General features: G+C 43.8%; 1 protein-coding gene across 1 annotated transcript; it reads right to left on the bottom strand.

Annotated features, from left to right (window-relative positions):
- Positions 1 to 11,684: 11,684 nt before the first annotated feature.
- Positions 11,685 to 13,762, bottom strand: LOC129762386 (uncharacterized). Its single transcript, XM_055760612.1, has 3 exons — positions 13,646 to 13,762; positions 13,511 to 13,588; positions 11,685 to 13,447 (listed from the first exon to the last, which is right to left on the bottom strand). The coding sequence occupies exon 3, from the start codon at positions 13,287 to 13,289 to the stop codon at positions 11,910 to 11,912; it is 1,380 nt and encodes a 459-aa protein (XP_055616587.1). The 5' UTR covers positions 13,290 to 13,447; positions 13,511 to 13,588; positions 13,646 to 13,762; the 3' UTR covers positions 11,685 to 11,909.
- Positions 13,763 to 13,978: the final 216 nt, after the last annotated feature.

A 13,978-nucleotide genomic window follows, 5' to 3' on the forward strand; every position in this document is an offset into this window, starting at 1 on the left:
ACTCCGGTTATGTCCCCGACATTACCCACCCGTCTTTTTTTTATCCCAACAGCTGTAACAGAGCCGAATTCATCCGTGTACATTTTTTATCTTAATATAACTTTTGTTGTATATTACACTGTTACCATTTCGAGGCGTGAGAGTATCGCTATCTATCGATAAACATTTGTTTTATCTATAACACAGTAGCCGTTTAGGCGCAAGAGAATTCCTATTCTATCGATGCACAACACATGTCGCCTTTTTTCGGCGTAAGAATATTGCTATTGTTCGAATGTTTACAGTTGGGCTGTTCACAGCGGGACTGTTGATATGAGACTTCCTTTGTTGCGTTATTAATAGTGCCAATTACCGATGCAGCAGACCGAAAATGTGAGCGGCAAGAGACTGGGATTACCGACACATGATGATTGTTGCGTGGACATAGTAGCTAGAATAACACACTAAGATGGTCAGTTGAGGGGCCCTGAGTTATGAGCTCATGATCGTTCGCTTAAGGTAGGTTTAGAGTTCCCGTGAATGTGAACGCGGACTAACACTTTTTTGTTAATAATTCATCAGTCCATATATAAAACGCGAGGAAAACATCTTGAAACGATAGCAAGAAACATTTTCTAGCTGACAAATATGTTCAAACACAATTCATATTGATCAAAGTGGATTAATTCAATATTTCACAACAATTCTGAATTTCCACCGTGGAATCGAGACGTGGAAACTCACCATAGTTCACCGACTTCGGTGAACGTGAACGTGAAAACAGTGGTGAATATAGACGTCAAAATATTTCCCCGTTCATGTTCACGTTCGAATGTCCCAAGGCATTCTGAAAATTATTTTACCGTGAACTGTGAAAGGATATGTTTAGCAATTCTCAAGTTTTCAATGAAAATTTCGATATGGATACAATTTCTTTCAATTGGATCTTTGTGCGGGTTGAAAAACTTCGTTGCTGCGGGTTGATTCGAGAACAACTATATATTTTATCCGAATTACTTTATTGAAGATCGATGTTTATTTACTTCACGTTTACTGCCGAACTTTTAATATTAACGTGAACGTGAACAAAATTATTCTATTCACCACGATTTTTGAGTTGTTTGTTCGCAATGTAGTTCACCGTGAAATGATCGTACTATTCCACCACCTGTTCAAGTTCACGTTCACGGGAACTCTAAACCAGGCTTTAGTTGCGGACACGCAACCAACTAGGCTACGAAGACCCCCTGTGTTTTGTTACCGATGAGTTCACACCTGGCAAACGTGCCGTGAGCGATGTCTTGGTGTGTTGCTGGCGTGTAGATGAAAACAAAATTTTTGAGTTGAGAACAGCAGCCCGATGTGTCTTGCAGAGCAGAGCAGTTGTATGGATGAATCGATCTAATTTCGACCGTGGATCGATCTCCATCGCTGATGATTGTTGCGTGGACGTAGCTATTCTGTAACAACACAAAGATGGTCAATGAGGGCCCTGAGTTTTGAACTCACGATCGATCGCTTACTAAACGAACGCGCAACCAATGTGGCTACGGAGACCCCCAATGATGAAAACACTTCACGTCGGCGATATTTGTACTTCTCCGCTTCTCTCATGCATATGTTTGTATAGTAAGTTACATTCAATGCGACTGTTATTGCGACCCGGGGTGATGAAACACTTTCTTTCAGTTGCTTAGCAGCAGCTACAAAGCTGTAAATTTATTATATAACAATGTTTATTCTACAGGTATGTGATAACAGTGTGAACTTACATATTTAGTGTTTTCTATACAGATTCACGGCAAACGTTTTAATTCGGAATTAATTTCGCCTATTTTGGTTATTGATGCCAATCCGCTTACTGCACGGAAGGGGGCAAACAATAGTTCTAAGCGTATTCTTATTGGCCACAGTGAAAGTATAGTTTTTCTCGAAAGCAAACGGCACTTTGTCTCATTCCGTCATTATACTTTCTTCGATATTTCGAGGGAATGGTTAGTGGGTTCACCCAGCATTGCGGTGCACAATGGGCTCCGGAACAGCGACATTTAGCTAATTGGATGCGACACGTTTAATTGCACATTTTTACCAATTAGAGACATTTTTGTAAGCATCGAGTTCGGGGCCCAAATTATGGCCCCACATTGAAAGTCGCCACCAGATGTCGACACTGTACCACTCTCATCGTCAATGTCCAATTACAGGTCAAAATCGCTTCCAATGCGACACTGAGTAGTGCCTCGACATGTCGCATTAAATGTTTATTTGTTTATTTATTTATAAATGTAAATTACTATATGTTACGACCCCTCGGTCGGCGCATCTCCACAACGCGAGCGGAGCGACAGAAAACTCGCCCGACAACGAGAAATGTCAAACGCCAGAACAACAAAAAGTTATATCACTGTTAAACACAATAGAGTTGAATAATATTAACCATATGAATAAGAGTTTTTGAGGTGATACGAGGATACACTTACGTGCTACGTTACATTTACTTTTTAAACCTAGTTATAAACTAATTACGCTACTTACGGCCTACATACTTGGTAAATACCACTAAAGTGGCACTGTTTGTTTCTTAATTGCTATGTATGTATGCTAATTTAAGTACATTTATTAGGGTTAGAATTCGCCACTATTGTATTGAATTTTAAAGCTATTCGAATTCTAAATCTTAGTAAAAGCAAGGCGCCTAGAAGTATATACTAAGGTGGGCCAACTTGCTAAAACCACTCTTCAGCCATCTTGGAAGTCTACTGTGTTTTGTTTGTAAACAAAACACAATACGCTATTGCCGAAGCTCGCTGGTGATCAGTCTGTCTCTTTCACGCTACAAGGAAATAATTCCCCTTCTACTTTCTTCCGTGCTGTTTATGCCACCTTATTCATTCATGTCGCCTTTTTATATGATGCCACCGTACCAATCAATGCCAATGAATAGTCATATGCCGCCAATGCCATCGATATCGCCCTATTGTTTGCCAAATCCGCCCGTTTTATCGTCGAGAGTGAATCAAGACTTATGTTATACAGTGCCATCATATGCTGCCCAATGTATTCCGTCAGTTTCTAATAACGTTCCCCCAAAGTCTATTTCATTCGTACCAACAACTGTTGCAAAAGAAGGTCCACAAAAACAGCTGCCGGAGCTACTGCAGTCAAACCATCCTCCGAAGACCAAGCAACAAGCTTTAGGGGATAACTTGAGCCAGTGTTCCAAAGCAACATCTAGAAGGTCCACCAAGCAGAGACAGTTGGAGTTGCAATTGCAGATGTTGGAAGAAGAGAGAGAAAATTCAAGAAACGGAAGAAGCAAATCGACGTGAGTATCTGCGAAAACGACACGAGCTCATGAAGGAGATGATCAACGATAACGCTTCGGTGATAGAGGTAGAAGAAGAACGATCGAAGAAGAAGGTTTCAGATTGGTTGAATGGTGCTGCTGGTGCTGTTTCTCAAAAGTTACATTGTTTTCCCGTACTCAATCCATTGCCATCGGTTTGTCAACAAGCACCTCGTGAACACGAGATTTTAGTTACCAAGCAGCCGATTTTACCCCAGCTATCGAACAACCTAGAGCTCAATTTTAATCCGATACAGCAGTCTACGCCAAGACAGAACCCAGAAGAGGAGGAGAATAATCACAATTTGACGCGTAACCAAGTCGCAGCCCGTCAGGCCGTCTCACGTGAGCTGCCAGTGGTGTGCCTGAAGAATGGCCGTTGTTTTATTCCACGTTTACGACAACCACTGACATGTGCGGGTATACACCGATCGAAAATTTAATTCGATTGCAGAAATGCCTTAGAGGGAAAGCGTATGAGGCAGTTAAATGCAGACTGATGCATCCGACGAATGTTCCCGGTATAATTTCAACGTTGAAGATGTTGTTTGGAAATCCAGAAGTGATTGTGAAGAATTTATTATACAAAATCCACTCGACGCCGGCTCCTAAGGCTGACAAGCTGGACACCCTTATTGAGTATTCTCTTGCAGTACAGAATCTCTGTGCTACGATTGAACCTTGTCAGTTAGAAGAGTACTCCTACAACGTAGCACTGTTGCACGAGCTTGTAGATAAACTCCCACCGTCTTTCAAGGTTGACTGGGCAAGATATCGCCGTAATTTACAACGGGTGCACCTCGTGACTTTCTCAGAGTGGTTATACGATTTAGCAGAAACAGTTTGCCCGATCGCACGTCTCACGAACGAAACAAATAACAGTCGAGGGAACAAGAAAAATTCTGCTTACGTCAATACGCACAGAGAAGAAGATTCCAGACATCAGCCGGTTAAGACAGATCATCAAGCAAGTGTGAATCAGTCCAGTTCGTTGCCTACAGGGTGCGTCGCTTGCAAGGGAAAGTGCTCGAATCTGGAGAAATGCCAGCGGTTCAACGAGCTATCGTATAACGCTCGATGGGCGATTATAAAGGAGTTTACGCTATGCAGAAAGTGTCTTAAGAAACACAAAGGTATTTGTAAGTCCAAGCAAGTGTGTGGGAAGAATGGTTGCATATTTAAACACCATCAGCTTCTTCACAACGACCAACGGGACAAATCAGGAGTTGCTGAGGGAACAAGCACTACTAGCAGAGTCGATCAGGGATCGAGTGCAATTGCTCAAACCACTTCCATCCGTGAATGCAACGCTCATCACAAGGAAACAAACAAAGGGCTGTTTCGTGTCGCTCCAGTTATGATACATGGCCCCTGTTCTTCCATAAAAACTTATGCCTTCCTAGATGACGGCTCATCGCTTACGCTGGCTGACACGTCACCAGTCCAGCAGTTGAATCTGTCCGGAAAGCCGGATCCATTGTGCTTCAAGTGGACCGGAAATAAGCGCCGGCTTGAAACAGATTCGCTGAAGCTAGACATTGACATATCGGGAACGGGAGAAACTCAGAAAAAGTATCGCTTGCAAGGAGTTCACACTGTAACAAGCCTGGATCTCTTCCACCAGTCAGTGGATATGCAAAAGCTATCCCACCAATATCAGCATCTAAAAGGAGTTCCTATCGAGTCGTACTACAACGTACAGCCTCGAATATTGATTGAAATCGACAACGTCAATATTACCTTACCGCTTAAGGCGGCTCGCACACCGCAGCAATAAGCAACTAGCAAACTGCAGTACACAATATGCAACAGGAAACATATTTTGTTGTTCTTCGCATACCAGAGCAATAAAAACCCCTGACATTATGCAAACAATCGCCTTAATGTACGAAACTTGTCAAAATATGAGCGATAAGTTGCTATTCAACCGACACGCCGTGTTGCTAGCGACATGTGTTGCTCTGTAAAGGCGACAGCGATATCGTATTGCGTCGGTGTGCGAGATCAACAAAGATTAAATGGAAAAATCCATTGGTGATAATATTGCTTATTGCATGTTGACAGTTGCTAGTTGCTCATTGCTCCGGTGTGCGAGCCGCCTAAAGGAAGAGAGGGGAAAATGCAAGAGCCTATTGCAACTAAGACTCGGCTTGGCTGGATCGTACACGGAGGCTCCGAAACAGGTGAAGCTCTGGTTGGACATCATACCGTTCAAATCTGCCCTTGCAGTAAACAGTGCGATCAAACATTACAAGAAGCCGTACGTGATTATTTTTCCTTGGAAGGATTGGGGATATGCGAGTCACGACAACCAGTAATATCCAGTGAAGAACAACGTGCACAGCAGATTTTGAAATCCGTCACCCAATCAAAGAGTGGGAGATATGAAGTTAGTCTGCTCTGGAAGTTTGGCGAAATACGCCTACCTAACAGCAAGCCTGCAGCCTTGCGACGTTTCCATTGTCTCGAGAATAGGATGAAAAAGCAGCCGGAGCTGGCCGCAGTACTGCGAGCAAAAATAGATGACTATCGGAAGAAGGGGTACATTAGAAAGTTATCAGATGAAGAGTTACAGCAACCATTAAAACGGGTCTGGTATCTCCCACTCTTTCCAGTGTTCAACCCAAATAAACCTGGTAAGGTGAGGATTGTTTGGGACGCAGCAGCGAAGACCAACGGTATTTCACTTAACTCGATGCTGTTGAAAGGGCCTGACTTACTGACTCCTCTAGATTACGTGCTCTACAGGTTCCGTGAATTCCGAGTTGGACTTAGTGGCGATATTAAGGAAATGTACCTGCAGATGCTAATGTCCAAAAGAGACCAACACTGTCTTCGAGTACTGTGGTGTGACGATTCAACAGGCGAACCTAGCACGTACGTGACACAGGTAATGCCTTTCGGAACCTGCTGTTCACCATCATGGGCGCAGTACATAAAGAATTTCAATGCAAGCAAGTTCGAGATACAGTACCCAGCCGCGGCCCACGCGATCTAAGGCAGCATTATGTGGACGACATGCTGGTGAGTGTTGAGTCCGATGATATTGCAATTCGGCTCACAAAGGACGTGAAGTTCATTCACGCTCAGGCCGGATTCGACATGCGCAACTGGGTCTCCAATTCGCAAGAAGTGATAGAAGCCATGATGGAACAAACGACTGACGAGAAAAATCTCAACATCGGCTCAGAGCTGGGGACAGAAAAAGTTTTGGGTATGTGGTGGTGTACGGCAACAGACAATTTCACGTACAAACTATCAGCAAAACACGACCGAGACTTGCTAGCCGGAGCGCGGAAACCTACGAAGAGGGAGGTGCTGAGCACTCGTATGGCAGTCTTCGACCCGCTGGGATTAATATCAAACGTCCTCGTCTACCTGAAGGTGCTTTTCCAGGAGATATGGCGAACCGGCATCGATTGGGATGACGTGATTCCTGAAAGTTTGAATGAAAAGTGGGAGAAATGGCTCGAGATTTTTCCTAAGGTGCAAGACGTGAGGATACCCCGTTGTTATCGTTACCTCATTTCACTGAACCAAGAAACAACCATCCAACTTCACACCTTTGTCGATGCTAGTTTGTCTGGGTTTGCCGCAGTCGTTTATCTACGTTTCGAGCAATGTAGAATGCGCGATAGTGGGCGCGAAGACGCGGGTGGCTCCCCTCAAGTTTCTTTTTGTTCCAAGGTTGGAGCTGCAGGCAGCAGTTATCGGAGTCAGACTGGCGGATAGAATAACTAAGTATCTGTCATACACCATAAACAGGAGATTCTTTTGGAGTGATTCACGTGATGTACTGTGTTGGATCCATTCGGACAATCGACGTTATTCACAATTCGTCGCCGCCCGTATCAGTGAAATTTTAGAGACAACAGAAATGAAAGATTGGAGATATATCGGGACCAAAGAAAATGTTGCGGACGATGCTACTAAGTGGGAACGTCTACCAGATCTTACGGAAGGAAGCAGGTGGTTCAAAGGGCCAAGTTTTTTTGTGGGAGTCGAGTGCTAGTTGGCCTGCTGACCCATAACTTCGCGCCAATCTTTTTCACCATGTAGAGGTTCCAGTTCCGGCGATAGATGTCCACAGATTTTCTCGGTGGAGGGTGCTGCTCCGGGCAACTGCAATAGTGCTGCGCATCAGTCACAATTTCCGCTACGTGATTACAAAAATTCCACGAAGAGATGGGCAAACCACCGTTGACGAGCTTCGGGCGGCATCGATCCTTCTATTTCGGCAAGCTCGTTTCCAGAGGAGTTAGGCATACTGTTAAGTACAGAAACATCCAAGAAGTCTCTAATGAAGTCTAGTGCCACGTGCAGATTGTTGATTACCTTCCTTCGAAGACTTTTGGGTACCAACACTCGACCACTTTTGAAGATGACTCCCTGACACGTCGATAAATCGTTTTTTATTGTCCAGTAAGTGTACATCTCGTCATCCAAATCAGCTTTCTTTTCGGGCCATCCTTCTATGAGAAGCTGCACCAGTTTACTCAAAGTTTGATCCTTTCTGGTTTCCACCGCGATTTCCTCGAAACGTTCATCCGAAATATTTATCAATTCCATTACATTGATATCTGCAATTTCTTGAAATGCTGTTTCTACCTTTCCATCTTGCATTTCATTCATGTCTGGACCTGTTGTGGCGGTACGCGAAAGCAAATCCGCTATGTACATCTCGCATCCCTTGCGATAACGTACTCGTATGTCATACCGCTGTAACGTCATTCTCATTTTCTGTAGACGCAGTGGTGCATCCGTTATGGGTTTCTTAAAAATATCTTCCAATGGTTTGTGATCCGACTCTACTACCAGTGACCGTCCTGCCACATAATGATCAAATCTCTTACACGCGAATACAATTGCTAAACATTCACGTTCAATAGGAGCGTAATTGCTTTCTGTCTTATTGAGTGTTCGAGAAGCGTACGCCACGGGTCGCCCCTCTTGAAGCAGAACACATCCAACTCCAAACATGCTTGCATCACATTGAATCACTAGCGGTTCCATTGGATCGTAGTACCGTAATATCGGTGCCTCCGTTGCTAACTGCTTTATAAGCCGAAAAGATTCTGCTGCCTTTTGATCCCAAACGTACTCAACTGTTTCTCTTGTGAGTCTTCGAAGTGGCGTACTTATTTCAGCCAGCCTAGGAAGGAACCGTCCCAGGTACGTGACCAATCCTAAGAATGTCAAAAGTTCTTCTTTGTTCTCCGGAGGTTGAATGTTCAGGACAGCTGATATTTTGCCAGGATCCGGTTTCACTCCTTTATCCGTTAAAATGTGTCCAAAAAACGGTACTGATGTTAACGCCACCTTTGCTTTAGCCCGATTAAGTTTCAATCCTCTATCTCTGCACCTTTGAAGTACCTCCTTTAAGTTCCGGTTATGGTCAAGCATTGCCTCTTCCATCGTATCTCCACTGCCAAATACCACTATGTCATCTGCCAAGCAACGTACTCCTCGAAGACCCGCAATGATCTGTTGTTGCGCCTTTTGAAAAACCTCGGGTGCACATGAAATCCCAAAAGGCATTCGCTTCCAACGATACACACCCATTGGTGTCCTGAAAGCTGTTAGATTCGCGCTGGGTTCGTCCAGCTCCAAATGCCAGAATCCGTTTTTTGCATCGAGTACGGTAAAAATCTTTGCTTTGGCGAATTCCGGAAGCAGTTCCTCTATGGTGGGGATTTGATGGTTGACACGTCTTACCACTTGGTTGAGTTCCGCCGGATCCAGACACAATCGCAGTTTGTCACCCCTCTTCACTAGCACCAGATTACTCAGCCACTCCATGTGTTTATTCACTGGTTCTACAATACCTCTTTTGTCCAAGTCGTCAATCTTTGCTTTTAGCTCCGGAAGATATGCGAGGGGAATTCGCCGCGCTTTTTGTTGAACTGCTGTAACTGAATCATCGATTTCAATTTTGAATTTTCCATGAAACACACCATCGCCTTCAAAAACATCATGATACTTACGAAGTATTATGTCACAATCTTGATGCAACGAATTCACGTTGTATATATCGTGCACTTTGATAATCCCAAGGTCTATAGCTGACTGCGATGACAACAAGGGTGGTCTAGTTTTCTGGACAACTATAAATGTAAGTTTCTTGGTTCCATTCTTTAGTTTGATTTCCAATTCCGTTTTACCCTTAGGTGCTATGATTTTCCCCGAGTAGCACCGCAATTTGGTCTTTGTACTGCGGATATCCGCATTCAATGCCACTCGCTTCAGATCCTGGTAACACAGCACATTGACTCTCGCACCGGTATCGACTTGTATATCGAAAGGTTTGATTTTCCTTATGTCATCTATTACCTTCAATTGTACCATGATTTTTCCTGCATCTTCCATGTTACCACTGTCCACCTTCGCGATGTCAACAAATTCGCATTCCTCCTCATCATCGGAGCTCTCCGAACATTCGGCATCCTCCTCCATTTGCCTAACATTCCTTGCTTTGGGTTTCTTTTTCATATCCTTCGCCCGGCATACTTGTTTAAAGTGATTCAATTTACCGCATTCAAGGCACTTCTTGCCAAATGCAGGACATTTGTTTTTATCTTTCTGGTGCTTTTTTCCGCAGTATTTGCAATGAATCTCCATCCTTTTCGTAGTTGTCAACTTTAGGGTGTCTCTGGAAGATTCCTTCACTGTGGTCATACGCTCATATTTTTTAGCCAACTCTTCAATCTGTTGATGCTCTTTAATCTTCTTCACCATGCCATCCACCGATACATCCCCTGCTTTCAGTAACTCCTTTCTAATCAGGTAATCCCGAACACCGGCAATCAATCGATCTTTCAACAGTTCCTCTTGTTGTTCCGGAGCGTATCCACAAGCTATCGCCTTTCTCTTCAGACGTTTCACAAAATCTTCTATTTTTTCTTCCTCATTCTGGCGCATTGTATTAAATTCTGCTCTTTCCATACGTTTGTCCTGCTGTGGAATCAAATGCTGCTCTATTCGAGCCAAAATCGTATCCGGTGTTGCACGTTCAGCTTCCGTCAGTTGGAGCTCCTCTACCAGCATCACACCTTCAACTCCCATAACCGCCATCAACGTCGCGATTTGTTGATTAACAGGTTTTTTCGCTACCTCCGTAGCAAGCGAGTAATAATTCCACTGTAGCTTGAATATTTTCATTGCATCACTATCCTCTCCACCCAACTTGAGCGGCGCTGGAACGGGAATATTCGCCATTTTGAGGTTATGTACTGTCCGACTTTATTTCTCGATTTTTCAACTGTTTTCCGCACTGCTACCACGACATATCACAACATTACGTTTCCGAGTTCTCCCAATGTCTTTCCGATCGCGTTTATAAACCAATCTATCGGCATTGAAACGAAAAATGCCCACTTCTTACACCATGTTTTATACACACGATGTGTTGTTGTCGAGTATCTCATGTGAACTGTTTATTGACATTTATAAGCACAGGGTGGTTCTAACATATTGTAATGTAATAGGGTATACAACACCCTTGACGTCGCCAGATGGGCATAGCCCTTTTGTTGGTACTCCTCGATTTGCTGACGGATCTTCACATATAACTCTGGATTCTTTGTCAAACGCTGCTCAAGCTGTTTTAGTCTGCGATAGGCCATCGGATAACTATCCGGAAAGGTACAATCATCGGTAACCCATAGAAGCCCGATCTCGAAAAAATCACCAACACGCACCGTCGTCCGCTCTAAAATTTCCCGAGCTCTCTTCTCATCTTTCGTTTCCTGCACAACCGCTACTGTGGATTCCTCGAGAGAGTATTCATTTTTCAATAGATTGTAGATATCCTCATTGGTAATTTCACGGTGATGGCCGATGGTGTTTTCACCGCTTGTGTGTCCTACCATCGGACCGTATATAGACCATCCGAGCTTAGAACGTACAGCTATCGGCTCTCCTATTCCTCGGGCCTTGACTTCAATTGGCGCAATAGTGTGTAGGTTGTTTAAACCAATGAGCAACCCAGGATGTTGATCCGAGTAAGAAACGATCGGCAGGTCGCGCAGATGACTATATTTTGACGATATTTCAGCAGCGACGACTGTTTTGGAAGAAGCAGTTTTTCAACGGTCTGAACGGATGAGAGCAAGTATGCCTTGTCTTTCCCCAACGCAGAAATCCGCAAATTCATCTTTCTGGAATTAATTTCAACCCGTGTAACATCAGCAGTCCATTTTATGGTGAGCGGCTGTCGAACGCCTTCAGCACCTAACTGGTCAGTCAGAGAACGTTCAACGAGTGTAATTGAGGCTCCTTTATCCAGGAATGCCAGCGTTGTTACTTGCTTATCTCCGCAGTACAGCGTCACCGGAACCATCCGGAACATTACAGAACTAGATGTATGAATGTGCGTATTGATAACCATCGCGCTTTCAGGTGGATGCAATAACGGGTGATGGCGCTCACGGCAGTCGCCTACATTGCACCGGATTTTAAATTTGCAGAAAGCGTTTCCATGATCATTTAGGCATATTTGGCAAAGTTTGCTCTTCTCCACCAACTTCATGCGGTTTTCAAAATCCAACGCTTTAAAGTCCTGGCAAAAACGAAGTCGATGATCCGTTCATTTGCACATTTTGCAGGGCTTTAATTTGTCGACGATTGTTAAATCACTTTCCGGATTCTCAGACATGCTGTGATTGAAAAGGACTCCTTTCTCCCGGATCCTTCCCTTTGCCACCTGACTGGACATACTTTTGGATGCTGGTTTATAGTCGAAGCTCACGTTTGCCTCGCATGCCTCCAACACAATCTGGGAGAGGAAGTCCGATAATGTTCTCAACGTCACCGTTTTCTCTTTGTTTCGAAAGCGAATCCATTCTCGCTTGTCACCTTCAGGCAGTTTGTCGACCAATTCCTGGATTAAAAGCGGATTAATTAAGTGTTGCTGAAGGTCCGCCGCTTCAATATGGTCGCATAGTTGTTCCACTTCATTTCCAAATGGGATGAATGTCTCCAATTTGTCTGCCTTTGGAGGATCCAATCGTTTCACTTTCTGTAAAATTTGCTCTGGACGTCCATAGAGTTGGCGGAGTTTGCTCATTACTTTAGGCACTGACTTTGGCAGAAGCAATTGCCCCCTAACGCTCTCTAATGCAGGGCCCTTCAAGCTCTCTTGCAATCGGACTAAATTTTCTACGTCGTTGAAGCCGCAGGCTGTATTAGAGGCTTCGTAGCTGCCGACAAACAATGGCCATTCCTCAGGTTTTCCGGTAAAAATTGGAAGTTTCCTGGAAATCGCATTTCGTGCTGCCAATTGTGCTTTCGTTGGACTAGCTAAGTTGGGCCCCAGCCCGTCTGAGATTACCTCATTATTCGACATTCGTCGTGTATCATTCACCTGTTCATATTTTTCTGACTTGCGTTCGGTTTCCTCATCTTCATCGACACTGTCCTCGTCATCGCCTTCTTCCTTCGCTCCTGGATTCGCTGAAGGTCTTTTTATGCCTTTTATCGCATCTTTATACGACTGCCGCATCTCTTGCATACGGTGAGCATGAGCCTTTGCATCATGCAGTTCCTGTTCCAAGAATTCCTTCTCCTGCTGCATTTCCTTCTCCCTCAGCTCATTATCGATTTTTCGCTGCTTTTCCCTTAATAATCGATCCAGTTCAATACGCTTTTCTCTTACGATTCGTTCATTTTCCATCTCCCTTTCCTTGGCTTTATGTTCCTTCTCTAGCGCATGGAGACGTTTGTCGAGAGTAATACCGCCTTGGTGCTCGGATTTGGCGCTTCTCTTGTCTGATAGGTCATCCGTTGCAGGAATTTCCTTCGGCTTCCCTCCTTCCTTAACTTCCTTCAACTTTTTATAGTACGTTTCTCCCACCTTCTGGCAGGAGTCTGACGGGCAAAACCACTTTTCTTGGTCTTCGAGGGCTTCTGGCGTAGTTCCCACACATCGGCAGTGGAACCAGCCATCGCACGCGTCACATCCCACCATATCTTCAATAATCTCCGATGTATTGGAACATCAATGTGAAATTCCCAGGCTTTACCATGGTGTTTGAGGATTGATCCGTATATTAAATCTTGAGTTTGTTCGGCTTTACCTTGGAAAATGCACCACAATTTTGGAGCAGTTTTTAGTAGCAGCTCAAACTATAAATTATTTTATTCGTCAATTTTAAATTCTAAATTAATGTGATTCCAAGTCTATCTTACATTTAATAGTTTCTTTCCAGGTCCTCGTGCTACTATGGTTTGGCAGGCTGATTCCAATTTTCGCAGGATAGTTTCAAACTAATGAAAATAAATTTTTTATAAGAATCTAATCATACTTGTTTCCAATATCCTTACTTCCACGATTCGTTCTGTATTATGGAGATCACGTTTTAGATTTTTCAATTTGTTCTTTTTTGTAACTAATCTGAACTAATTTGCAAATAATTTCTCATAGAATTCAATATTCAATTGTACCACTTTACTATAGCTTTGTTTTTATCTTTTTCTTTTTCTTCATCTGACCAGTTGATCTGTCAGGTTGATCGATTGACTGTCTGCGTAGTGTTAGCCCGTGGCTTAAGCTGGATGCCCACTGGTTTTCGTCACACCCCAGCCCGTAAACTCCGGTTCCACCTAGTTGGAATTATACGCGATGACAGTAGTATTGTTTTGACGTCTGGTACAGAC

Source organism: Toxorhynchites rutilus, chromosome 1, assembly GCF_029784135.1.
Source record: "Toxorhynchites rutilus septentrionalis strain SRP chromosome 1, ASM2978413v1, whole genome shotgun sequence".
NCBI lineage: Eukaryota > Metazoa > Arthropoda > Insecta > Diptera > Culicidae > Toxorhynchites > Toxorhynchites rutilus.

Excerpts from the sequence above, each read along its gene's own strand:
- LOC129762386 (XM_055760612.1), bottom strand. The coding sequence starts at position 13,289 with ATGGTGGGATGTGACGCGTGCGATGGCTGGTTCCACTGCCGATGTGTG.